The sequence below is a fragment of the Candoia aspera genome, chromosome 13, assembly GCF_035149785.1.
Source record: "Candoia aspera isolate rCanAsp1 chromosome 13, rCanAsp1.hap2, whole genome shotgun sequence".
Lineage (NCBI taxonomy): Eukaryota > Metazoa > Chordata > Lepidosauria > Squamata > Boidae > Candoia > Candoia aspera.
The window spans coordinates 10,129,824-10,157,494 of record NC_086165.1 but is presented as its reverse complement, the minus strand read 5'-3'; the positions used below and the strand labels follow the sequence as shown (position 1 = coordinate 10,157,494).

Sequence of the window (27,671 nt, the reverse complement as noted above, 5' to 3'; positions counted from 1 at the left end):
CATGTATTATTACACTGGAGGACACCAGATTGAAGAAATTGGGTATACCCTACTTTGAGATTTTTTTGTTAAAGTGCTAATGCAGTTAATAAATGCATTTTTTTTTAAAAAAAGTATCTGATCTGCACAGGAATCCTGGTAAGTAGGAATCTTGTGAGCTACCAATATTTTTTAACGCACAAGCAATAGTAGACTCAGCCTGGCGTTATTTTAGATGACAGAAAGTTAATTGTCTTATAAAATTCTGCACATGAACCACATAAAATATAATTGTGCCAAGAGGTTCAAGAGCTTGCTATGCAGGATGTGGTTGCACTAAGTGGATTGTTCATTTGTCCTTGGCAAAATCTGCAAGCAAGCCCTTGAGCTGTCCATGTTAAGAGATAATACAAATCTGGTTGTTTATTTTCTATCCAGGAGGTCATCATTTCAGTTTTCTTGAATCAGAAATGATTAGTAACACATCTCTGTTCTGGCAAGCATGACCTGAGGATCAGCCTTTTCTATCACCTGGATGCTGTTCTGAGGCCCTAAGATTGCAGCTTTAGAATTCGTGACAATTCCCATCGATCTATAGAGCTTAATAGTAATTTTTTCTCCAGCTTCCATACAGCTTACTTGTATTTTTTTTCCCTCCAGCTTCCAGTCTAATTCTGAGGTCAAAAGTATATAATCTGAAAAAGAGATAAGGAAGGCTTTTATTTCTCTGGTTACTGCTAGAGTTCTTTGTCAGGACAATCCTACTATTTGGCTGGGCGAGTCAGCTTAATAGCAGCAAATGTGGACCCTAACCCTGGAGAAGATGCTGATGCTAGGGAGAGTGGAGGGCAAAAGGAAGAGGGGCCGACCAAGGGCAAGGTGGATGGATGATATTCTAGAGGTGACAGACTCGTCCCTGGGGGAGCTAGGGGTGTTGACGACTGAGAGGAAGCTCTGGCGTGGGCTGGTCCATGAAGTCACGAAGCGTCAGAAGCGACTAAACAAATAAACAACACGTGGGCCATCCTCACTCATGCTTTGGGTGTATTCCTTCTGTTCTATGACAGCGAGCAGCTGCAAGGCATAAAGTCTGTTGATTATTAAATTGTCAGTGTTGGCAGTTGGGGTGACCAGAACGTCCCAACTTCCGAATGGTCTTAAGTCACTGTGGCCCTGGTCCCTTTATAGGATCGGTGAAGGGTGTGATGGGAGGCCCAGTCTGTCAGGTCATCTGGCCTAGGTTTTCCCCTTCTGCAGACACAACAAGAAGACTAGGAATTGTCAGGGTGGGGGACGGTGTTCTAGGCTGTCCTGCTATGTATTACTGTGAAAGTCTCCACGCTGGCAGTGCCAAGTGCCTTTGGGATCACATGGCACCTATTTATAGACCACCCAAACCGCCCTCTTTCCTTCTGGCAGTGAGCTGCAAATGCAAAGGTCACTTAACAGGCAGCAGCCTCCCAGGCTGCCCTTGTGTCCTCCATGGAAGACGGAGAAAACTCTTAAGGACTCTGATCTCAGGTTAGTCTCCGCTTAATAGTTCTCTAACACTGCTGCTCCTTGCCAGAAGTGTCAAGTGACGTGCTGCTCCTTCAACATCTTCCCCAGGAGTTGATTTTGCATTGTTCTTTGATTTTGCATTGTTCCAGCTGACAGCTGTGGAAAATGAAGGCCATAATAATAATTCAGTGTTCAGAACAGCACCTCTGTAGAAAGCTAAGGATGAGCTTAAAAAACTCTTCAAGGGGAAACAGGAAAAGATAGATTCTTCTCTCCTCAAAGTAGTTGAGACTCAACCAGTTGAGTTTAATTGGGGTCTGGGATCTACTCCAAGGATTTGTCCAGGGCTCCCCCCCTGAAAATATCCTGTTTGGCCTGGTATGCCCCAGAGTTGGATCATCTCATAGTCCAGATGACTTTATGTGGGCATTCTGCATTAATTTCATACAAACTTGGCACAAGGAGATACAGAATTCAGGAATCTTCTGAGGATTTCATCTTTATTTAACAAACAAAGCCAAGTTGCTAGTCCTCTGCAAAATCTTGCTTGAATTTGACGTGTGCAATGTTTTCTTAAGTTTCAAAATCCAGAAGGGGGGCAAAGTAGGATATCCAGAGGACATCTGTGTAAATGTACAAAGGAAGAAAGAAATACTCTTTTTTGGTTCTTTGCCCCTCCCCATTATTGGCCAAAGCAAACTGAGGCTACTTTTTTTTTTTCAAAAGTGGTGTTTTCTAGATGAACTGGATTTCCAGCCTTGTAATTCCTAGCCAGCATGGAGTTCAGCTCTAACACATCTAGAGGGTACCAGGTTAGAGAAAATTGCTATATATGCTTTAGTGAGTCTGACTTACATTTCATTAAACCACCAAGGATTTTAATTTACCTACTTTACTCAGGCTGCAAGATTCAACCAATTTTTTAAGGCTTTTTGACACTGTTATTTTGTATATGGGGGGGACTTAAAAGGCATGTGTGTCTATTTTACATTTCTGTGTCTCTTTTAAATCTCTGTGAAATGCAAAGTATTTTGCCAAATTTTGTGTGCTGCCTGATTCTTCAGGCACTTGTTTATAAACTATCTGGACTCAGAATACACAGAATAATGGACTTAAGTTTTTTTTTAAATAAAAAACAAAGTGAATTGCAACATACTTCAGGCTAGAAATAAGTAATCAAATCATAAAACAGTATTCAGTACTGTTTAACGAATCATTAAAGGAATGAAAGAACAGTGTGCTAGCAGAAGCAGATAAACCCTCTGTTAAAACTAGACCATTCAAATGAAGATTGGACTAAAGGGGTTTTTAAGAATTTTGGAAGTCCCAAGGCATTTGAGGCCCTCTGAATGGGACCAGCTGCTTTCCACAATGTACTGGATCTCAGAAAACAACGGGTAAATATGTTTTAAGCACTCTGCATCTCATGGCCAGCAATCCATTGAGTGGCCTTAAATCAGGATTGGCTAACTTCACTCTCCATCCACAGACATTCCATTCCATCCAGCAGCATCAGCCCTACCACTGGGCAAACAGAGGCAACCATTTCTGGCAGCAGATGTTGAAGAGGCAGCAATAATAACCTTCCCACTCTTCCTCCTGAGCCCCAGTCATTATTCTGTCCTGGAAGTTTGAGACGTATGTGATGAAGAGGCTTTCCTGTATGTCTTAAACTGGCCTGTTAAAGACTCCTGTGAAGGACTTGTCCAGGCACTTTTGAGAAAATGGAGTGGGGAACCTGTGATTCCAGTTGTCGAATGCCTTTCTAAACTACCCCTTGCTATTGGCCATGCTGATGGAGGTTGCTGCAAGTTTTTTAGCCAACCCAATTAATTCATCCTAATTAATTGATTAAGCCAAAGCAAATGTATTCCATCACCCAACCTTTATCCACCAATGGGATCAGTTAATGAGTCCTGCCATTGATACATTAATCTGGCTTTCAGATAAGTGACTAGAGGCACATTGCTTCACTTGGGCATTGCAACAACTTATTTCCATTTTGACCTGAAATGAAGCAAATTCCTCTAAAATTTATGTAGGCTAGCATGATGGTTGGTTTGTTAGATGTGGCAATTTGCCCAGCTTGACTGTTCTTCAGAGTTGGATGACATCTCCAAATTACACCTGCTTCTAGAATCAGGGCATTTGTCTTTCTTCTTGACAGAGCTAAGACACGTGGAGAAGTCACATGGAGACTCTTGCTTCATTTCCAGCTGAAAAGGGCCTTTGTAGATGCAGCAATGTGTTATTTGATGGACATGTGGCAATATACTGTGGGGAAGAAATAGTGTGCTCCTGTGACATAAGCATATTACCATGTGGGAATTTTTTTTTAAGCTGGGATCTTTTGCCAGCTTTGTCTGAACTTCTGCTCGGGATAATGTCTGTTCGTGGAAACTCCATGATTCATTACTTCATTTTATTCATGCATCAACTTGAGAGTTCAGACATTTATCTAAGCATGTGGGATGGGGGAGACAGAAGCACAACAGTTTTGTTTGGAACGAACAGATAATTCCTTTTGGATGCTATAGTTTTATGTGGTAAGACTTTCCACATCTTGATAGCCTGATGAAAATTAAATAACTATGCTGAACTTTTCAAATTAAAAATCCCAGGCCCATTTAACTACAAGCCACAAAGTTCAATTTGCTTGAAATTTTACATATGTATATATGTGTGTGTGTATTTATATTGTGTCTAAAGCTTCACAGAGTCCATAAAAATCATCAGCTTCTTGCCTACACTAACCACTTTTCTGGAAAAATTGCTCAAGGCTATTTCCTGATACCTTTTTGAAGGAAATTTGAAACACTGCCTTGGAGGCCATACAAATGCCTGGATTTAAGCAACATGCTTAGCCACAAATCATAGTTTACAAACCACAACTGCTTGGTTCCCACAACATTGTAAAATGAAAACAAAACCCATAATGGATTAGCCTAGAGGCAGGCAACTTTTGTGGTAGGGGAAGGCACACTGAAAGCTGTATTTTTAGTTTGCGGGGGGCATATCAATGACATGGAGATATCAACCAAAGGGCAATGCTGAAGTGTTAGAAAATCAGTGTGCAGTATTTGTGTTAAACATAACACAGGTTTAACACCTTTTGTTAAAATAAATGCAGAAGTTTGGTAACATGACCCTGGTGGTTTCCAGTTTACCCTCTCTGAACTCTATCCTAATAAAACTTTTCTGCTTACAGGACATCTGGACCAACTTCAAGGTCGGAGTGCTTCTTGCTGGACCTTGGGAGATGGCTAGCTTTGTCCGAAATCGAAGCAACTGTTTGTTGCCCTTCTTCCTCTCGCTCAATGTCAGGACATTTCAGCCATCGACTGGACAGTGTTCTTTTAAAACGTTCCCTGCTTTGTGGCGTGACCAGACAGCAAAAGGTAGAATTAATGATTGATTGATGGAAAATACTTTTTGAGGTCAGTTTGTGAAAAGCAACGACCCATTTTTTCCCATCCAGGCTTCCATCTAGATCATTTTGATGCTAGGAAAGACTTCTCATGGTAACAGCAGTGAGACAATGGAATCATTTACCTGACTGTGTTGTGAACTTCCGTTTGTTGGGTATGTCCAAGTGGAAGCTGGTTAGTTGTTCAAATCATACCATGGTCCTTGACCAGTCCAAAATAAGAAGGTAACACAGCAAACAAAACCCTGGCACAAAAATGTGTTGGTTGATGCAGAGGGTCAGAATAATTTGTCAAGTAACCTGAGTGCTGAGAAGTCTTTTGTTGGACTTGATATGCTGCATCACAAAATCTGGCCATGTTAAGAGGAACATGCATCTATATCTCCCAATAAGAAGGAAGGATAAGATATGACAGATCTACCTGGTCTGTTAGTCAGAAAGGGAGTGATGGGAATGAGTGGTACAAATATCTCAGTAAAATGAGTAAATAATACAGGAGAAGGATCTCAGTCTCCCTCCCCTGGCAGGTCTGTTTTTCCATAGGGATATTATAAAATGTATCATCATCTAAGATTGCTGATAGAGGACTAAGGCAAGCCAATGAAGAGACCTCAAGGTGACCAAAATCCTCCAAAGTTTTTTTTTATATTACTTTTTAATTGCTTTTAAATTAATAACAGAATAAAGAAAAAGAAAAAACAAAATATGAAAATAATAATATTGAGATACATACACTATCAAGAAAAAAACATTAAAAAGTGCTATTACAAAAAAGTAAAGAAATATAACAATAAGAAACTTGTCATAGTATATTGTGTTATAGTTACAAATCTATATATATTTATCTAATGTAAATATTACTCAAATCCATGTATATTTCTAATACATTTATATGTCTATTGTGTGTGTGTGTGTGTGTGTATATATATATATATATATATATATATCCTGCTGTATTTTGTATGTCTGTCTGTCTATGTCTATATCTATGTCTATGTATGACTGTCTGTCTGTCTATCTCCTACTGTATTTTGTATAAATGAGTCCCATATTGAGTTTTAGGTAAAATATTTCTACATTTGTGCCTATAAATCTGTATCCATTATTTTTGGTGGTTACATGAGATGTAACAAGCAGGGCATAGGTCAATAGCATTATTCTGTATTGTTATTGTTCCTAATATGTTCCCCATTCATCCAGAATAGCCCAGCAATCTGCCAGTAGATAGGCTGGACATATCACAGTGCAGCAAGGACTTTTCTAAAAAAAAAAACTCCATCTGTAACCTGTTGCAAGGAACACACACACACCCTGCCACACTGTTCTTTTTCTTTTTAATAGCCAGTTTATGTATCTTTTGTCAAATGTTAGTAGGTATTATCTTCTAAGGTTAGCCCCAACAGTATGCCTGCCAATTTTTCAAATTACATATGGTGCACAAAAGAGTTATGTTCACTGTTAGGAAAAATGAAACAAAAAATAATAAAATTATGGTAATATTTCAGAGATTTTTTTTCATCATTGTAGGGGATCACCAGGGTGTCCTTTAGGCCTGAGCTAAATTTTCTTGCTTTTAGGCTGGAGAACCTGTGTGTGTTTGTGTCTAGGAGTAAATGGTGCAATTCTTAAGATGTTGATCTATAGATGGGGCAGCCCTACATGGTCCAAAGTCTCACTCTGTCCTAGAAGTCATTGAAAGATAGCTTCACTGCCTTCATGGGGTCACTGTGAGGTTCAAATAGTGGTGACCAGACACACCACTCTGTGGAGCTAATGCATTGGAGAGTGCCATGTTAAATTTCAAAATGTCCAGAATAACGGTGCATTTGTGGGATTGTAAGTTGCTATAGTGCTGCATGTCACTATCAGCTGGTGGGCCCTCTAAAGAGGAGGCAGTAATATAGCGGGAAGAATAAAAAGAAGCTTGTATTGGAATTTTAAATATAACATATTTAAGCATTATTAGGAACAGCCATGGCTCCAAAAAACCCCACCTTTTAGGAGTTGTGGGAATTGTCCTAAATTGTGAGCAAGATAATACAGTAGCTGTCAGTCTTACTAGGTAGAGCAGGCAGGAGACACAAACAGAGCTAATTCTACTTTATTGTAAGGTAAAGGTAAAGGTTTCCCTTGACGTAAAGTCCAGTCGAATCCGACTCTAGGGGGTGGTGCTCATCTCCGTTTCTAAGCCATGGAGCCGGCGTTGTCATAGACACTTCCGGGTCATGTGGCCGGCATGACGACACGGAACGCCGTTACCTTCCCGCCGAAGCGGTACCTATTGATTTACTCACATTGGCATGTTTTCGAACTGCTAGGTGAGCAGGAGCTGGGACGAGCGACGGGAGCTCACCCCGCCGCGCGGTTTCGAACTGCCGACCTTCCGATCGGCAGCTCAGCGGTTTAACCCGCAGCGCCATTGTAAAGCTACACTAACAGAATCTTGCAAGTCTGAAAGTACAGTTCTCCCCCCATCTCCTTTACAGCCCGAGAAACTAGGGAGGGTCCCTCCTGAGCCTCTTGCCCCACACACCATCCAGCTGTGGGCTATGCTGCCTCTTACCTGACTGTTCCCTTGGCAGCGTCTCTTGGCCCACTCTCCCAAGGTCTTTCCCACATAGCATTACACTAGCACGGGGAAGGCTGGTCTAAGACACTTAATGTCCTTATTATATTTACCAGACTGCTAGTTGGATCATTTTCAGCAGGAAAGGTGGGCTTCTTGTTAATTGTTTTTTAACCTATACAGGTTGCCTCCACCCTGGCATTTCTAGATCTTGTGGTTTGGTCTTTCGGCTTATCTTCTGATTTGCTTCTTGATTCTAACACTGGGCTTGTCTTCTGAAGTACCTTTGGAACCACTTTTGGCTCATTTTGAGCTTTCCACAGATGGACAGCTGCAACATAAAGCAGGCATATGTACCCCACCCGAAATAAATCCCAGCATAATCTTTCAATTTCCAAAGGCATCACAAACTAATGTAACCAACTCCTGTAGCCCCACAACACCTGAGCACCAAATGATTGAATGAAACCAAAAGCCTGATGTTGCATGAACAATTCTAAACAACAGCAATGCTTAAAGTGCAGAACTGGAGTGATTTGGGCTTGCCTTTTGTGTAATATAAGCAATTCATGCACCAGAATAAAATCTACTAGTAAAACCAACCAACTTGGTTGGTATCATTATCATATCATTACCATTATCTACAAAAGGCAAATATACCCTTTTTTGACCACACTGTGGTAATCTCTGGAATACGGATGCAGGCCCACACCAAGTTTAGAGTCAAATGACATGCAACTCTCCTTTTAGTATTCTTTTCTCTCTTTTTTTTAAATGAAAAGCAGCCATGGGAAAGCTGTAGTTGAGAAATGGAAAAGTGATGGGTCGGTTAAAAGCTGCTTCATCCTTCCTTTTTCAGAGGCTCTTCTGTTCAAAATTGCATGTCCTATATGCTTTTCTCCAAACAGAGAAAAGAGAAGAGAATTTTACATGGCATCATTCTCCCCATGGGTGGGAATGAAGTTTAGGGAAAGGAGAATTGAGTAGACAGACAGGAGGACAGGAATGGATTAAGTATCCAGTCCCCAACCATTCTACCTCCATGTGATTGCAACCAAAGAAGCTGCTTTCCATTAAAAAAGAAAAAAAAATCTGCAGAAAAGTATGCGTCTGAGCTTGTAGTTTGAATCTTAGCCTACTGTCTAGATTTCAGTTCCCTTTTACTTTCCCCTTTTACTTGTTACCATTGTGTAAGACTATCCATAAGGAAACAATGGCACATTAAATATTGTTTACCCTTGCAAGAACAGTAGTTTAGATTTATTTTAGCATGTTCCAGAAAATGATTGCCCAATGAGATAAAATAAGCAAAGCAAAAGTCAACTTAAAACAGAGCTTAATTGCTAAAAAGCATAGTTTTGAAATAGGCACTGGTGGATTTGTAGTTGAGAAATACTGGACAGTGTAATGTATAAACTAACTCACTTTTTACACGGAAAAGAGATTATCTCAAATGTCACAGTGACTTCGTAATTGTACAGAAAAGGGGGAAAGTTACAATTTACCGTAATTAGTACTCAGCAGGAAGGTGCAGAGAAAGACAAGAAAAATGACATTTTGTAAATTAAATCTGCCATAGCTGGATTTATAGAATCCTAGAGCAGGAACGGTATTTTGAAGGCATTCAGTCCAACAGCTGTTACGTGCAGGAATCCAGATTAAGTTCGGCTAACCATCTGCTACCTGCTGGAATGAATCTTCTGGCTATTGCCTTCTTTCTTAATTATCTCACTAAATAAATTAATTAAATTAAAAGAAGCATTAGCCACATGCAGCAAATGCCAATTTGATGAAAAAAATGCATTTGAAATGTCTTTCAAAGGCTACAATATTCATGGTGAAGTTCTCATCAGGGTGTGTATTATTACGGTATTCTTGCATTTATTTAGTGATAAAGTGATTGAAGTGCGTGTGATGGTGTGAATGTTCTTTCTTACACAGTCTTCAGCATCTCTGGCTTCTTATACATCCATCACATTCCAAGGGAAAACACAGTGAAGGACTACCAGTCTGAGTGTTTTCAGACTGGGCCGTGTAAGCAATCAGAGGGGCTTCAGGATTATGGGAAGATGCATAATGAAAACAAGAGCAGTGAGTCTTAACAGCTAGCTGTGGTTGCTATCAGTATAGAGTACACGGGGGAGTTTTGATTTTGGCTAGTTTGCCAGTCTGTGTTGAATTCACAAACTGGGTTGTCAAAAGGTAGCTTGCTTGTTTTTTATTCATATGCTGTGCATACTGAACCAATGGTGGGTTATTCAGTGAGATATGATTAAACAAGTAGTAAGTTAGCACAATGGGCAAATCCAGCCACTACAGAAAATATGATCTAGGTTGACTGGAGAGCTGAACTAGCTGCATTCCTCAATACATTAAGCCAAAATCAAACCCAATCATATAATGGCTTAGGGTGTTGCATGAAGCCTGCCAACTATGGCTTATTCAAGTAACCATGACCTAATATGATGGGTGAATCATCTTGAAAAGTAATATATAACCCTGATTTTACATAATCAGTTTTCTAAAGGCATGGCTTTAGGTCTGTATAATGACTATTTTTTCCTCTTGTTACAAATAATTGCAGTTAATTCAAGCCAGGAACGAGAAGGAAAAGAAGAAGGACCAAATCTACCTCATCTTGACACTGCCGTCTTGTTTCTTTGTTTTCCCTTTCCTGTCCCAAGAGTCAATGGACTTGAGGTTGTCACATCATTGCTTGTGGCCGATTCTGCACCTTTTTTAAAAAATGTAAACAGCCTGAAAGCTTGTGTATGCCATATCCCAGTCAAGTCTTTTGTAAACCAAACTTTAATTTGTTGTTATTTTGGCATCAGCCTGTGTGTTCGTGTGACCATGTGGGTTGGGTATGGAACTGCACTTTGATGGTGGAATGTTGCGTCTGGTGGAATTCTTCTGCCACTAACGAAACACACACACTTCTCTACCACCTTACCTGTAACCCTGTGAAGGGTGTTCAGTGAAGGTATGTGATATGAGCGAAGGGAGCTCCCTTTGAGGAGTTCTTTGAAGCAAAATCAAGGCCACGGGAGAGTTTGTCTGTGGCTGATCGGAGCTGGAACTCAGCAACCTCTGGAGGGCCACCTCTTGGTCATATCTGATGTCGAGGCTGGCAGAAGCAAGAGGACCTCAAAGAGTAAATTCAAAATCAGATTCTCATTCCCAAAACTTTTATGTATGTTATAATCACATCCCACTTTCCGTCAAGTTTTCCTCTTTTCTGCACCCAAAACTTCTTCCTTGCATGGGAATAAAATGTTTGAATTCATGTGTCATGCTAAAGCATAGTTTGAGGTCCATTACCCCAACCCATTTTACAGACTTTCTCCTTAGAATATAATGGAAGGATATGGTAGTGTATCTGTTCTTCAATGAACCATTGAGATTCCTGATTTAAGGCTCAGTTCAAATGCTATTTTAACTTTTAAATCCTTACTGGGTTTGGCCCTCAGATATTTCTTAGCCTCTGTTGTCCTGTACTACCTGTCTAATAACTGACAGTTTCAACTGAGGGATACCTTTTGAGGAAACTGTCTAAGAAAGATGGTTTGGTAGTGGCTTCCTCTGTCTTTAAAATATTTTCCTTCTTGTGGAAGCTCACTGGAGCTGCCTTGTTTTAGGCAAGGAAAAAAATCCTAGGCATTTTTAGTGTTTATACGTACAGAGATTATCGAATGGGATTTATGGTCCTGATTGGGATTTTGCTCTGATTCTACCTCTGCTTTTTTGGAAAATACTTATCACATATTACAAGGTTTTATTGCTAAAGGCCTTTTCTTCTGCACTGGAAATGTTCAGCGGTTGCAATGATTTGACATGCATTTATAAAATACATAAAGGAGTAAATGAATTTGTAACTAGCTTTCCCCAAACTGAAGCCCTCCAGATATTTTTGGTTTATTATTTTGATTTATTTCCTGTGCTTCTGCCCAGCAGCTCCAAAATTCCCAGCAAGTACTGAAGCTCTTTTAGATCATTTTTACTTTGGCTTCCTTCCTTTCTGTCTGTCAATCTTGTGGTTGGTGTGTCCGTTTTATATAGGAATCCGCTACAAAGACCTTGTTGTTGGCATTCCCAAGGAAGTATACAAAAACGAAAAAAGAGTAGCCCTCTCTCCTGCTGGTGTCCAAGCTTTAGTGAAGCAAGGCTTTAATGTGCGAGTGGAGCATGGAGCAGGTGAAGAAGCAAAATTCTCTGATGACCAGTACGAAGAGGCAGGAGCCAAAATCGGGGACCTGAAAACCGTGTTTGGATCCAATATTGTTCTAAAGGCAAGGATACAAATGAAAATGCCAGGTCTGGTAGCAAGCTTATTTAACTGCTGAATTGATTGATTGACTGATAGGACTTTTGCACTTCTCAATTCAAAACTGACTCTGGGCAAGTTACATATCCTATTTACATATATATAAAAAGTATGAAGCCTAAAATAGAATAATGCAATACAAAATACAGCGTTAGAGATGAGTAAGGCTCTGCATTTATTAAACTCCAGATTGCAGGATGGAACAGTTCACAACATTCCCACCCTTGAGTTAGAGGGGTTCATGTACTGTCTCTCTTCAAGCCCCGGTGTAGTCTTGAATTAATATTTTAGGTCTACCCAGCCATGACAATTTGTGAACAGTGGTCTATGGCTTGGTGCAACGTAGAAACTCAGCCAATTGTGGTTTATTCAATAACCCATGATGAAGCAAGTCATAGCAGAACGTGATAGTCAAAATAATTTTTCAGTACGTGGCTGGCATAATAATAGTGGAAATATGGAACAAAGGTTGAAAAAAGTGCTAGTAAGGAGGCATACGTCTCAGAGAAGTGAGAGATCTGATCCCAAAAACCCGAAGTGGAAATGAAATTTCTACAGACTGCTGTCTCAATCATTATCATTTTTTAATGGATGCAAAGTGTAAAGGAAACAGGGATTGGGTTCATGGTTCAACAAATCATAACTGGTTGGGTTTTGCACAGTAATTTAGGCCATACATCATGGCTTATGGTCTGCAATGGAGCCACATTATGGAGTATGAACTGGCCCACTGTCTTAGAAGATAAAATTGTAGCCTAGTCCTCACTTCGACATATAGTTCTTATGTGCATGGAATTTTATTTCTTTTAACAAAGCAGTGTAATACGGTATTTATTTTCTCAAAGGTCAGAGCTCCAATTTTTAATGAAACGTTGGGAATCCATGAGGCAGCCTTGCTCAAGGAGAACACAATGCTTGTCAGCTTCATCTACCCAGTGCAGAATCCAGACCTCTTGGACAAGCTTGCTCAGCGCAAAGCCACCGTCTTAGCAATGGACCAAGTTCCTCGGGTCACTATCGCTCAAGGATATGATGCCCTAAGCTCAATGGCCAATATTGCAGGGTCAGAATCCACAGTATTCTCTCTGTACTAATGACTATTCCTTCGATGCCTGTGTTTCACTGGGTTGGAGATGGACAATTATTCAGTGGCATTTAATATATTTTGGGGCAGTGAGAGCAGAGCCTTGGCATATACATCAGGGGCTCTGGATTTTTCAGGTTTAGGGGAAGATAGTTTATTTTATTAAGCTTAACATTGCAGGGTTTTAAAGATTATTTTAGGACTTATGCTACAGGGTTTTGATTTTTTTTTTATGTCTCCTGCTTCCAAACAGCAGAAAGCCTTCACTACTGACTTTTGGCAGTTTTTATTTGATGAGACTCCAGGAAGCAGGGTGCAGAAAATGATGGGAGATATTATTTATTTGTTTAATAGATTTATAGGGCCACCCAACTCAAACAGTGTGACTTGTCAGTGTACAACAGAAAGGGGTAAGGCTGTATGTAACACTTGAGCCTCAGTTTGCCCACTCATCTGGTATATATAGTACTAATTTATGTATGAGAGCCAGGTGGTGTAGTGGTTAAGGCATCAGGCTAGAAACTGGGTGACTGTGAATTATAGGCCCTCCTTAGGCACAAAACCAGCTGGGTAACCTTGGGCCAGTTGCTCTTTCTCAGCCCTAGGAAGGAGGCAGTGGCAAACCACTTCCAAAATCTTGCCAAGAAAACTGCAGGGATTTTTCCATCTCTTTTTACATGCATCAAAATGGATGTAAATAGGGGAGGGGCTTCAATTGCATGGTCCCAGCAGCTCTCTTGACTTTTTGATCTCCTGTCCCTCCATGAACTCCCCAGGAATGGAGTTTTTCCTTGTCATCCTTGTTCAATTATCAGATGCTGCATTTCTCCCGAACCTCATACAGTATTTACAATTTCACCTTCTTTGAACTAGGAATAACTAATTCCTGACATCTGAGATGTGGGAAACCTCAAGTGAGGTAAAATATATATAAACCCAGTAGTGGAAACTAAGGTGGTTGCCATGTTGGAGTCATCCCAAAACATGGGAAATGCTCACAGTCTTATTTCTTATATACTGTTCTTACTCAAGGGAGAGAAAAAGTAATTTAAGATGAATTAAAAAGGAGTAACACTGAATAACCAGCGGAATATACTCCATCCAAATGACTTCTGAAAACCATGGGGTTGTTATTCTTTTGTAGCTTACAATAGTTTTGCCAAGGCCAACCCTCTTTTGGCTCAAGCCCAAGCTCTCAAAGCTGGATATGGCTCTCTGGCCATCTGTTGTGGGGTAAGCATTGTTTTCTGTCCTATACCCATCTGCCCCATGAGGTCACTGAAGTCTTGTGAGAACATTTATAAGGACACCAAAATCTCAGGAGATCTCCAAATTTTTAAATGTTATTTTGAGGGAGAGCGGTTGCTGTTGGGATTCTGGTGTGTGCACCATTGCCAATCTTCTATTTATTTATTTATTTATTTATCTTTTATTTAATCCAAGAAAGACTAAGTTAACCTTAGATAGGTTCTCTCCAGATATGCTTGGACAACAGCTCCCAGAAATTCCTGCACTTCTGGAAGATATTCAGTTGGAGAAGGTTGAGCTAAGTTATGCTAACAATAACCACACAGTTCTTAAATACCACCTTTATAAAACAAACATTACACAATTTGACTTCATTATTTTTAAATCCACAGCAGATGCAAAACAACTGAGTAGTATCAGGATGTACTAGTTTCCAGCCTAGTTCTGTCACAACTGTTCTGGAAGAGGCATCGTGGTCTTTGGATGGAACGGAATCTCATCTTCTTTGGTATCATCCAAAACCTGCTGAAAGATGGGTGGTTGTTTCTAGCATCTCTGACATCCACTCTTGGTAATGCCAGAACAAGGCTAGGGGTTTTACTGTCTTTTGAAATTTCATTCTCCTATGATTCACATTCAAGTTATGGTTACTGAAGGGAATAATAGGAATTCCAGACAGCTCTTGCAAATCCACTAACTGTAGCTGTGTTGAGTAATGCTAAATAGATTCCACAGTAGATCAAAACAATAGACCGTCCTGTGACCTTAAATATGAACAGATGTATTATGTGTGGGCACCAGTCCACTTACACTTTTTGCCACTATATATCAGTTTTTACGAAACCATAAGACTCAGTGGCTGCCATGAGTTAATAAGACTGCCTTCTGGTTTCCCCCGTGGAATGCGTTTTTAGGTTTGGCATGAAGTTCACATACCAACCTGTATTACTTTTCCATCGTGCAGGCAAAACTCAGCTAGTAGACAATGAAAGGTTTTGCAAAAAGACAAGCAACGCAGCACTAATGGGATTCTGCTTGAAGCAAGAAGTCTCAAAGAGAACTAAGGTCCTTAGACCAGACTTCTCCAGACTGATGCTGCCTGGAAGTTCAAGGAGATGTATTCAAAACACATCTGGAGGAAACCAGGCTGAGCATGATTGGACTCATGCACATGTCATGTTGATCTATAGTTTGCTCAATCGTGTCTTTTTCAATCAACTTGAGCTTGAGCTGATTGTAGATCTCACAAGAAGCCACAAGCAGCGACTTATAAACCACGATGCTTGAATTCACATCTTCTGCTGAGGCACAATTAAATTATACTGCAGCTTAGTACTATGGCTGGAGTCACACATTGTATTAAGCCAGGATGTATGCTTTGTTTTTCACTCAGCAGTTATCTGTGAGTCCTAGTGGAGTCTGCTGTTTGATTCCAGCTGATTGTTGCTGAATCAGGATACCTTTATTTGTTTGTTTGTTTGTTTATTAAATATCACACGCTCGTAGAGACTCATGGCAGCTTACACAGAATAAAAACATACATCATAAAATTCTCCCAAACTACAATTCCAGCCCCACTATAATAATTTAGAAAAACATCAAAAAGAGAACAGTATGGGAACCCAGCCTCAATGAGTCAAAAAATATCTAGCCGAGACACAGGATGTTAGATTGCCAACATTTGAAAGCAAGAGAAATGGAGAACAAGGGACAGGGAACTTACATTTCTGGCTGATTATAGCAGGATTGAGGAACAGGGTGCCAGTCAGCACCACTGGATCTGCTGACATCTCCACAGAGTTCCTACCAGACTTTTTAGAAAAGTTTTTTTAAAAATAGAAATGAATAAATACAGATTTGGCTAGAAAGGAAAGCCCTACATTTATTTATTTTAGCATCCTGCATTTATTTATTTTTAGATTTATACCCGTTTTATTTTGTACAACTCAAGGCAGTGTACATAATAATAAATAATAATCATGCACAATAGCCTCCTATTTTCACCACCATCATCACCACCTTGTGAGGTGGGTTGGATTGAGAGAGATGGACTGGCCCAAAGGCACCCAGCTGGCCTTCATTCCTAAGGAAGGACTAGAACTCATGGTCTCTGAGTGTCTATTCTAGTACCTTAACCACTGAACCAAACTGGCTCTTTATTATGTATTTATTTATGGGAGATAGCAATGCCTCTGGAGCTTGGAACTTAGTTCACCTTCTGGTTACCACTTCAAAAAATAACCAAGATGAATAGATGAGGGTTTGGGGTTTGTTATATGTGCTACATGTTCCATATATATGAATGGAACCTCAATTTAATGGACCCCCATTTAGTGACTTCAAATGCAATGCATTAAATTTCCATCTGGTCATTCTCTTGAAATAACTGTCAAGTCTGTTGTGTCCAAAGTGGTCCAGAAAAGGCAATTAAATTTAAAAGTTAATAGTACGATATCTTCGGCAATTTATGCAGTTGAATAATGATTTCATTATGTAAATGAGGTGACACAAACAATATCATTATGCAAATGATGTAAATTGAAAAGATATTGTACTACTGCATTTGACAGACACCCAGTTTCTATGAAAATAACTATGCAGATGTAGGGAACGCGTAATGAACATTCAGTGGGAAGAATAAAAGAAAGCCCATTTCTCGTATCCGCTCTGCCTCTCTTTCAGGGCCCATTTAGTGGATATTAATGGTGCATCTCCCCCAAGCAGCTCTGAATGATGTGAGAAGTTATCAGATGCCAGTGCATAAGAAGCAAAGCAGTTTAGGAAATTCAGCAGGGGAGCATAATATCTCCATAACTGCAGCTGGAGGTAGATTACACCTGAATCTAACACAGATACAACTTCTCTTGAAAGAACCTTTGAATCCAGAAAAGACTTAGCTTCAGCTTAGGGTTTTCTTGACTAAACTGGTTCTGATCAAGATGAAGGGATTTGAATTCTAAACCATTTCAAGACGCAGCCTGTCTTCCTAACTGGTATAGCATTGAGACGTATTCATTTAAAAAAAGTCTCAACAGCTTTGAAATTGATTCCAAATATGAATTGCTTCCAAATGTGTTGTTGTTCCTGAACCGCAACCGCCAGCCTGCCCTAAAGATTTGGCTTATGGAACCATCAATGTGAAGTCCTACAGACAACTCTGTTTAAAAACTGGCATTTCTTCCTGAGGAAATGTAATTAGAATTGGGCTACTGATGGTCTCCCTCAAAGCACTTCAGTTGTGAGATGGGATCTGGGACAGTTTAGGTCAGCTTTCAGGCTTCCTTGCTGAAAAGGCCTTCTTCTTACATAGTAGCTCTATTCCTGGGACGAAGTGAGGTAAGTTCTCAGTGTAACTAGGCTTACACCTGTTTGTCCCAACCAACGTGAGAACATTTTGTTTTGGAGCATCAAAGATAAAAGGCCAGAAATATATTCTGGTCCTACTTTTGCAGATGTTGATGCATTTTCTTGAGAATGGTGCCTTGGTCTCCTTCAGTTTCAACTTCTTTTCTAGGGTGGTTTGGAAAGCAGTTGTGATTTTTGCCACATGACTCACATTATTGCACTACCATAACTTGCTGACCAGAGGTGGTAGCATTAAGAATTTGTGGAACCCAAAATGAGCAGAGTTTGTTCAGGCTTAATAGAGTTCCTATGCCCTCTATGCATGAATCAGTCAAAGCGGCCAAATTAGATAAATCATTAATTGCAATTAATATGAAATTAGCGTGCGTAATTGGTGTTACATAAGCAGCACCTGAGGTCTGGGGCCTCTTGTAATTTTAGAACACATTGAGTTCATATGTTGCACTAAGATGTAAGTGGTATGCAGTATGTCTAGCTTGTCTTGGAGCATTGTGTGATTCCCAATAACTGAAGTTTATAAACCCTGGGTTATGTCTTTGTGTATTGTGTGTGAACCCAGCCAATTATGGCTTGTTCAGCAAGCCATGGTTTAACAGTCAGTGAGTATGATGTGTGGATCCAGCCAGTGACTGAGTAAAAATGGTAGGGCTCTTCAGAGAATGCTTCCCCACTTTTCCAGCTCTGTTTTGGAGATAGACAAGCCATTTCTGCCCATTTAAGGTTGTGCTGCTAGAGACCCTTGCAATTTTCTTGACAGGTGGGCCCCAGGCCTTTATTAGGGAGCCTCTCCTTGAACTGCAAACAGTTGGCTCCTCTAGGTGGCTTTTATCAATAGAATGGCAAGGACATGAGAGGTTACACTTTCTCTTCCTTGACCCCAAGGTTTAAGGTGCTCGGGCCATCCTCCAGCTGCTATTTAGTAACTAAAAACATGCCTATTTGTTGTGTTTGTCCCAGTAATGCTGTGTTTATATCAGCCCTAAGAACGCATGCATTAATTCCCAAATTGGCCTATTCTAGCTGGGTTTGTAAACTGTACTAAGCTGTTTTGTTTAACCATGGTTTGTTAATGAACTATAGTAGGGTTTCTGAAAGATGCTAAGCCATAAAGTATGGTTTAGAAATCACTGTGGTGGGCTTGGACAGGACACTAAGCTGATAATGTGATACGTTTGTTTTGGCCAAATCCAAAGATATAACATTATTAGCTTAGGGCACTGTATGACCCCATCCTATGCCTCCTCCAGATCAAGGTCCTTGATATTAAGGCTAATCAATGTCTTGTGGCATACCTTGTGGCAGAGAGGCAAAGAAATGGGCTTCAGTCTGCTAGTGCTGCAGTGGAGCTCGGATTAGGCCACCTGCTCTTCTCATCTCCTGAGTGCCCCAGGGGCTTAAATGACATAGAGCAGTGAGACCTTCTTCCAGCATCTCAGTTTTCCAACCACCTTTTTGCAACCCTCATTTTAGTTTAGCAGTTCCAGCATGATTCTTAGTGACCACGGTGCTGCTCAGAAAGTGGCCTGTGAGTCAGCTTCTCACTGAATAACCCTTCAGAGAGACTGAATCGATGCAGTGACTCCTTGCATGTATACGAAAGGGGGAATTCCCTTCTTAAATCATTGATCACCTGAGTCCTGCATACAGTGAAGAAGGAAACATTGTACTGATTTTCCAGAGATTGTTTATATTGGAATCATTATACCTGGGCATCTTTGGTTGTAAATTTCCTTTGCATACTTTCAAACATATGCCTTCCCTTCCTTGCCTCCAGTCAGAAAGTTTGCTTATTGCTTAAAAAAGAGAACAAGATGTAATCATTTTGTTTTCTAATCCAAAATAAGTATTCTTCAGTAATTTATAACATCCAACAATTCCAAGAGTAGCTGAGTGGTCTTTCACCTATTCTGCAAGTAAAAAGTTCTGAGTTCAATCCTTCAGATCCCCAAACTGGATTGGGAAAATTCCTTCTTAAAATTCTAGAGAGTTTCTGCTAGGTTGGGCTAAATGGAGCAATGATCAGACAGTAGAAAGAAACTTAAGAAACTTCATATGTTACTATGAAGTTTCAGTTCTTGCCAAGGCCCCATAGGAGCCCCACTGAAATTTGGAATATGGAGAACTCATCCATTCCCCATTTTCCCTGTGAATCATGGATTATAACATTTATTAGATCAGTTGATAGACTAAGGACAACGTGTATTTGTTTTTTAGATTTATATTCCTTTACTTCAAGGGTGAATCTCTAAATCTGAGGTATGGTAACACACTCATTGTTACTCCTTTTGATCTGTGCCACCAAATCTTTTCATATGAAATAGTTACAATCCTTCGTGGCGTATTCTTGAGCACAAAAAAGGAAGGAAGGAAGGAAGGAAGGAAGGAAGGAAGGAAGGAAGGAAGGAAGGAAGGAAGGAAGGAAAAGGGCCATCTATCAGGAACTGGACTTGAATGCTTCCAAGATGCTGCACATACCTTTTAAATCAGAAATGGAGACAACAATTTCAGGCTTGTGGGATCCACTTTAGTTTTGTCTTGGAACACTGAGATTTACCAACCAGAGTAGAGCCAGGTATGTAATACTGGCTCAAACAAATGGGCAGACAATAAAAATTAAGGAACAGGATGCTTAGCCTAGGAATGTAGAAATCAGCACCACAACTAAGCAAAAAGGTCCTTTTACAGAAAAGTCTACTTTGGTGAACCGGGAGAACACACTCCCAAATTAGCATAATATAAGTTAAGAGGTGGAGAAAACATTTACTATGGTCAGGACGTTAAGAGTCTGAAATCCTGTTTTGCAAACCACTCTACTAACAAATCTGTCTCTTGCCCAGCCTGGTTCTACTGCACTGGGGCTGAGGAATTCCCAAGAAGAGAACTCCCCATGAAAACAAAGCACCGATAACCATATAGTGATTTTGCAGTGGGTTGGTCCTTTTTTGACCTCTGTCTGTTGAGGGAGAGGAACAATTGCTATAAAATTGTGGGCCTTGTTGCCAGCTGCCTTTTACTAGTGCAAACAGGGATGACTATCTTTGCCAAACCAGACCGTCAGGTTACTAAGAGGGCAGAGAGAGGCAAAAACGTTCATCTGATAGTGACATCTGTTTGTGAGTCAAGCAACATTTTGTTTATCCTGCATGGGTATCCTTTTCCCAAAAATATCCTTTGATTAGGCACTTATTAGGGTGTAACAAGCAATGGTATAAACTGTTAGGACATGATGATGATGATGATGATGATGATTTTGATATGTATCTATGGCTTCTCAGCTAATAAATAAATGCAATCTTTTTTTTCCCCTGCACAGACCATTTATTAGTTGGAGATGGTTGGTTGCCATCACTGGCCTAAGAATTCCTTTCTTGCTTTTTGTCTATTAGTTAATTTAGTCTGTGGTTATTTATTCCAAATGCCTAGTGGGTTAGCAGCTCCAGGTGTTTTCCTCTCTTTCATCCTTTTTCTTTTTCCTAGGTACAAAGCTGTAGTTCTTGCAGCCAATCATTTTGGAAGGTTTTTTACTGGGCAAATCACTGCAGCAGGAAAAGTGCCTCCTGCAAAGGTAGGCTTCGTGACATGGTGCTCTGCATAATCAAAATACAGAATTGTGAACCCAACATATGTTGTATGGGTAATAATTCTTATCTAATCTTTCTTAAGACAAAACAACAGCAGGAGCTGCAGGGTTCCCATGCCTAGGTCCTCACAAGGTCACTGAGATGGGGGCTAACCCTTCCCCTGTGTCCTTTTTCCAAGACATATTGGCCCCCCATCACCACTAAGGCTGCATTTTTGGAGAGAAGATATAATGGACATAAATTAGAAAGGCAGAGGAAACAGCCATTCCCCTGCTCCAAAGTCAGCTACATCTGGGGTCCCCAAACTCTTCAGCTTATTGACCCCTTCATGAAATTTCAGATTGTTTATCGACTCCCAAACATTTATTATATGAAGATAATTTAATAAATACTATTTTAACTAATAGTACTATGAATAACAACCACCACCACAACAATGATGGATAGCCCCATCGACCCTTGGGGGCCGATATTGACCACTTTGGAGGACACTAGTCTACTGTAGATTGATGCCACCTGTTGCTGTCAATTAGTTTTAAAATGTGAAATATAGAGAAATGATCACGCATTTAATGTTTAGTCTACTTTGACATAGATGGTACCTTTGCTGTTGGAAAGGGAAAAAACCCATACATATAGATGATAGGTGATAGGTGATATATAGAGATAAAGCTAGAAAACTTTCACTAGTGTATATGAGGATATGTATGGATGCATGCATTGAGGGTCAAAGGCAAAAAAAACCCTAAAGCCTACAGGACAGTTGAGGCCCCAAGGTGGAATTCTGGATCTAAGTTTGAAATTTGATTACAGGAGAGGTTCTTAACTTTCTTTGGGATGGAGTTGGTTTCAGTTTCCATACTTAAAACCCTTGCAAATTATACCAGAATGACTGAACTTCACGCTGCCAAAATTCAGCACACTGGGCATCCACATCCAGCTTGCAAATCCTAACCTTGGCTAACAGGGTATCTCAGTTGTCTGAGGTCTACTTATTGTAAGAAGCTCTGTTACCACAATTGTCTTGAAGAAAGACATTTGGCAGCTGTGTGGCAGAATGCTGGAAAGCGTTTGGCCCGAGAGATTAGAAAAATCACACACCAGGCATTTCTATAAAAGTAAATGTATTTACAGAAAGCACAAAAATATATTTTACAAGCTGTGCATTCACACACGCGCTCAGAGAGCATGGGGAAGAGAGGCTGTGTGTAGAAAGGAAACAGAAACTAAAACAAGTCCAGGCAAGGTTCCTCCCCCAGGCAATGCAGCTTTTAACACCCAAATTGAGGACTATTAAGTTCGACCTCTTCACCCTGCTGATACTTAAGGAAGTACTCAATTACCATGGTAACCTAGTGGCTTGGTCTGAGCAAAAACAAAGAAATGCCAACAAGCTGCAGGTTTCATCTCCTAAAAAAGAGAGCCAGCCAGCCAGCCAGCCCTCCCTCCCTCCTTCCTTCCTTTCTTCTTAGCTTATGATAAAGTCATTTTGCATATGATGCATCAATTAACACCCAACAAATATTTGGGCATTTTGCCATCTTGGTCACTTTGAGGGTTTAGCCTTGGCTAATTATAAATACATTAACAAGCCCATTTGTGAGTTCCTTTGTTTTTCTTCCTAGATGCTGATCATCGGTGGAGGAGTGGCTGGCTTGGCGGCAGCTGGGACAGGGAAATCGATGGGAGCTATCGTTAGAGGATTTGATACCCGGTAGAGTAACTCCAATCCTCAGGCTGCTTCTGTTTTGAAAGAAAAGCAGGATGCAAACACTAAAGGAATCAAAAGCATACTCTTCTGCCCTTGTTAGCTTGCTGCCTATAGTGAACCAGCCAACTTTAATCTAGTTCAGTCTAATGCTGATTATGATTTTCAAATATGTGTTGTGTCTATTTTAACAATATGTATTAGTTTTTCTTTGTATTTTTGTATTTGTATGTTGTGAGCCTTCTTGATTGTCCCCTGGGAGAAGGAAAGGTGGGATATAAAATAAATGTAGTAATAATAATACTAGCTGAAAATCAACAAACCGTTGCAAATTCAAGGAATTTTGCAGTGCATCTGCTGGCATGTTACTCAAAGGTCAGATGTGATGCTTGGACTGAAAAACAGTTATATGCTCTTGACCAATGCTCTGAAAAGTATCCAAGCTACTGATTACTGTGAAATTATGCTTACTTCTAGGCCTCCAGCTTTGGAGCAGTTCAAATCCCTCGGTGCAGAACCTTTAGAAGTCAACATTGCTGAAACGGGAGAAGGTGTTGGAGGTTATGCAAAAGAAATGTCGAAGGAGTTTATAGAGGCAGAAATGGCACTCTTTGCTAAACAGTGCAAAGAGGTGGACATTGTCATTAGTACAGCCCTTATTCCAGGTACGGCACAACTTCATCACAATTAACAGAGATCTTAACAGTGTATGCTTCTAATCAGGAAGCCCAAAATTTGGTCCCTTATCTTGACATGGGTGTCAAGGAAGCCAAGGAAGCCAATCTTTTCTCCTTTGAGGAGTCTGCAAATAGATAGAAAATGTAATGATCATTTGGGTTTTCTTTTCCTGGGGATGAGGTGTGGCTCCTGTACAGTTTTGGAGAGGCAGCAGACAGAGTGGTATTCCTACTGCTAATTGCTACCTCAACAAACTTGGGGTGGAGAGGGGAATAGAGTTACATGGGGATGGTTGTTATAGACCACTCCTCCCACACTTGGACTGTTTTAGATGTTTCATCGCTTGGATTTTTTATTCTTTATTTTTATTTCTATTTATAGTATTTTTATAGTATTTTATTTTTTGTATTATTCTGATGGTTTTAATCACTTGTTGTAAACTGCCCAGGGGCCTCCAACAGGAGGAGATGGGCGGGGATAAATTAGATAAATAAATAAATAAACAAATTGTAGAAATAGGTAGGAATTGTTGAGACCAAACCACCCCTCTCAGGTATGATCCAAATAATCCTGAGGTTCTATTGGCTTTTTAAAAAAAGAAACGTTGAGTGAAATCAATAAGAGCTCCTGTCTTTGATTGCTGTTCTTGCCATTTGCCACAGGGAAAAAGGCTCCCATCTTAATCACCAAGTCTATGGTAGAATCCATGAGAGATGGTTCCGTGATAGTAGATCTTGCTGCCGAGGCTGGTGGCAATGTGGAGACCACCCAACCTGGAGAACTTCACATTCATAAGGTTTGCACTGTTTCAATCATTTTGGCCCCTTGGTAAACGTATTATCTTGCTGTTCCTCCAAAGTGGCAGAACATCACACATAGACCCTCTTAGCTACATTAAGCATCTTAAGGTCTGGGTTTTTAAAAAGATCTGATGTGGGCTGCACTCACTATGCATTAGCCCAGCCCAGGAAGGACCCTCCCAAATGATGTTGTACAGCCCCCAGGGACCAAAAAGTAGCTTGTCACAGCTTATGGTTTAAGGCAGCCTTTCTCAACCGTTTGACCCTGGAGGAACCCTTGAAATATTTTTCAGGCCTTGGAGAACCCCTACACATTCAGGCTCAAATATAGGCCAGAGGTTACAAAAGTATTATATTCATTTCATGGGTAGGCCTATCTATATGCAGTAACAGTGTTCTTAAAGTAAAAATAAAGAATGACACTTACCTATTTAATGTGAAGTTGCCCGAATTTGAAAAAATATTTTTAATAAATTGTGATCTCCCAGGGAATCCCTACTGACCTCTTGTGGAACCTCAGGGTTCCACAGAACCCTGGTTGAGAAACCCTGGTTTAAGGTGTTCCTAAAATCAGACATCTTGGCTTATTCAACGAACTGTAGTTAAAACAACCACAGCTATCTTGTAAACCTATGGCCTTTACAGACGTTTTGTAAGTACAAGCATTAGTGCAAGGGCTTAAATAAAGACACTCTAGAAACAGTATTTCACATTTCCTTCAGATCTGGCCACATCTCCCCACTATTATTTACTAAAGAATGGTAATCTAATGTCATAGAACATCTTTTTCTCCTCTGCCTAAAAAAAACGGGACCACGCTTGAATATTATTCAGATGCATTCCCAATTTTGAAACTGTTATGCTTTCTGATTTTTATAAGCATGGCTACATGCTTTAAAATATCAATATCTGTAATGGTTAAAAAAAAAACCTTTCTAGAGTTTGATTAACAAGAAATTGGTATTATCTGGAACTCAGCTAAAAAAGAAAAGTGGCACTGGATTTAGTTTCATTTCCTTGCTCATAAAAAAGGCACCAACATCTCTATTTGCAACTATGCAGCTTATTATTAATTTAGAAAAGTAGAACTTCAGGCAACTATGACTGCAAATGGGATTTGGAAAAGGTTTATACAAAATTTGGGTGTGTATATTGCAGTAAACTACAGTGTGACATTATCTGGTTTGGTTTTACCAGGTTGTGCAAACTCAGTCATTTTGGCTGCTAGACGTTGGTCTATGTTCTGATCCCTCCAATTGTGGACCACTAAATTATTGAATAAACCACACTCTTTTCTTTGGGTAAGGGATGCATATATTCTTTATCAGTGTTTCTCAGCCCCAGCAGCTTTATGATGTGGGCACTTCAACTCCCAGAATTCCTCAGCCAGCATTCCGGCTGGGGAATTCTGGGAGTTGAAACCCACACATCTTAAAGCCGCTGAGGTTGAGAAACACCATTCTATACATTCTTATATCTTTTATTCCCTTAGGATTTAGGTAAGGATGAATAAATTAAATCTGACTTTCCTCAGTTTCGCATTTTCCCAGTCTTAGATCTTACTGGGCATCCTTTGTCCACTTTCTCTGTTGCAAAGATTTTGTATGCATTTTCTTTCACCTTATGTGTGAACTATGCTACTATGGCTTGGGCAGTAAAACAAGTCATGGTTTAGGATGATGGGAACCCATCCACAGTCTCTGTAATACACTGTTTTCCTTTTTAGCATTTATCCCACTTAGTTGCAGAGCAACTTGCCCATGGTCATTCAACTGGCTTCCATGTCTAAGAAAAGACAGACTCCTTGCTCCTAGTCCAGTACCTTAATTGCTGCACCATGCTGGCTCTCAATGTCCATAATACTAAAAGAAGCCAATTGGCCACTCTTGAACAAGTAACACATGGCATTTCAGACTGCCGTATCTGCATTTACAGTATATAAAAATGAGAACAAAAGCTAACTTGCTTAAGTAAAAAAAAAACTGCCCTTAAAGGACACCATAACCTTCAGGCTTTCTTTAAATAGGTCAAACCAGACTTTTCATGTATGTACCAAGCCCAGAAAAAGATATTTGGGCACTTTTTTTTTTTTTTACTATGACTAGATTCAGCTGTTGGGATATGAAGTAGTTGGTTTAACTATGATTCTTTCAGTCTGTAATTGGCTGTGTTGGCATAATCATGAAACAATTTTGTACCACAGTGGCTCAGTTCACCCTGTGACCTTTGTTATAGTTCAGTGCAGTGCTTGAATCTGACCTGTATTTGAAGCATCTCTTCTTAATCTCAGCTCAAAATAAGTTATTTTGATGGTGATGTCTACAATTAACTGAACTTACTATGTCTTTAAGGGGCATCATTTGAGATCATAAAGTCCCCTAAGAATTGAGGATTATAATGTTCAAGGTTTAATTTGTTGAAACAATTGCAAAGGGATATTATTTCTTCCTTTTTTCCCCTCCCAGGCCAAATGGCTTTGTTGACAAAATAGCGCAAGCCAGGTTATCTAAAACCTCCCCTTATTTTTCGGGGTTTAATTGGAGTGCAATTAATCTGGGAAGCACAGCATGTAACCATGATAGCATCAGATGTCCAAGAGGTGTTTTCAGACTTTTAAAGTGTGTTTTGATTTCTTAACTCTTGAAATAAGCACCATATGGCTGTGGAGCAGCTTCCCCGAAAGGCCTCCCAGCTTGTTCTGCCATTGGCTCGCTGTCAAAGAGAAAAGCGTTTTTTCCCCCTCCTTCAAGGGTAAGAGCAAGCTGTTTATGTAAAAAATAAGCCCTTAACTTACAAAATAAAGTGTCAGTAAAGGTCTGATTTACCATCCGTTATAAAGGATATATCAAGTCTGGGCTAAACACCTTAAAAATCGTGTCAATGCATTACATGAAAAAGATGTTTTTAAGTTCTTGTTTATTGCATTCCCCACCCCCAGGGCGTGGTACACATTGGTTACACGGACTTGCCAAGCCGAATGGCTACCCAGGCCAGTAGCCTTTATTCAAACAACATCTTGAAGTTATTAAAAGCTATTTCCCCCAGCAAAGATTACTTTTACGTTGAGCCAAAAGATGATTTTGATTATGGGACGATTGATCATGTCATAAGAGGGACTATGGTCATGAAGGTGAGTTTTTTTTTTCCTCTCCTCTTCAAAAATTCTTTAATGAACAGTTTAACAAAGGCATGCAAAACACTATAATGGAAGACAGAATAAAGGCCTTTTAAGACAAATTGCAGTTGATTCTTCACTTTTGTCTTGAATCTAGCTTTGCAACTGACATCAAAGCATGGAGTTTGGTTCCATCCACTTGAACACTGGATCTTCTCCCAGTCTTCTCTTCTGTTTCTGCCTTCTTTCATTTTTTTAAATGTCACATAGACATAGATCTAGTTTATATATGCAC

The 27,671-nt window shown here is 40.0% G+C and overlaps 2 protein-coding genes across 2 annotated transcripts in view; both read left to right on the top strand.

Moving 5' to 3' along the window:
- The window catches only part of LOC134504781 (nicotinamide riboside kinase 2-like), a 256,317-nt gene that overhangs the window by 153,102 nt on the left and 75,544 nt on the right, over positions 1–27,671 (top strand). The gene's annotated exons all lie outside the window — the stretch shown is intronic.
- LOC134504809 (NAD(P) transhydrogenase, mitochondrial-like) overlaps positions 1,436–27,671 on the top strand; it is a 62,308-nt gene continuing 36,072 nt past the window's right edge. The window contains exons 1-9 of the mRNA XM_063314197.1: positions 1,436–1,500; positions 4,688–4,877; positions 11,532–11,761; positions 12,642–12,859; positions 20,972–21,059; positions 22,701–22,789; positions 23,261–23,448; positions 24,124–24,257; positions 27,200–27,391. Of these exons, the coding sequence (XP_063170267.1) occupies positions 4,739–4,877; positions 11,532–11,761; positions 12,642–12,859; positions 20,972–21,059; positions 22,701–22,789; positions 23,261–23,448; positions 24,124–24,257; positions 27,200–27,391 (1,278 nt within the window). The 5' untranslated portion in view covers positions 1,436–1,500; positions 4,688–4,738. The remainder of the gene's footprint in view (positions 1,501–4,687; positions 4,878–11,531; positions 11,762–12,641; positions 12,860–20,971; positions 21,060–22,700; positions 22,790–23,260; positions 23,449–24,123; positions 24,258–27,199; positions 27,392–27,671) is intronic.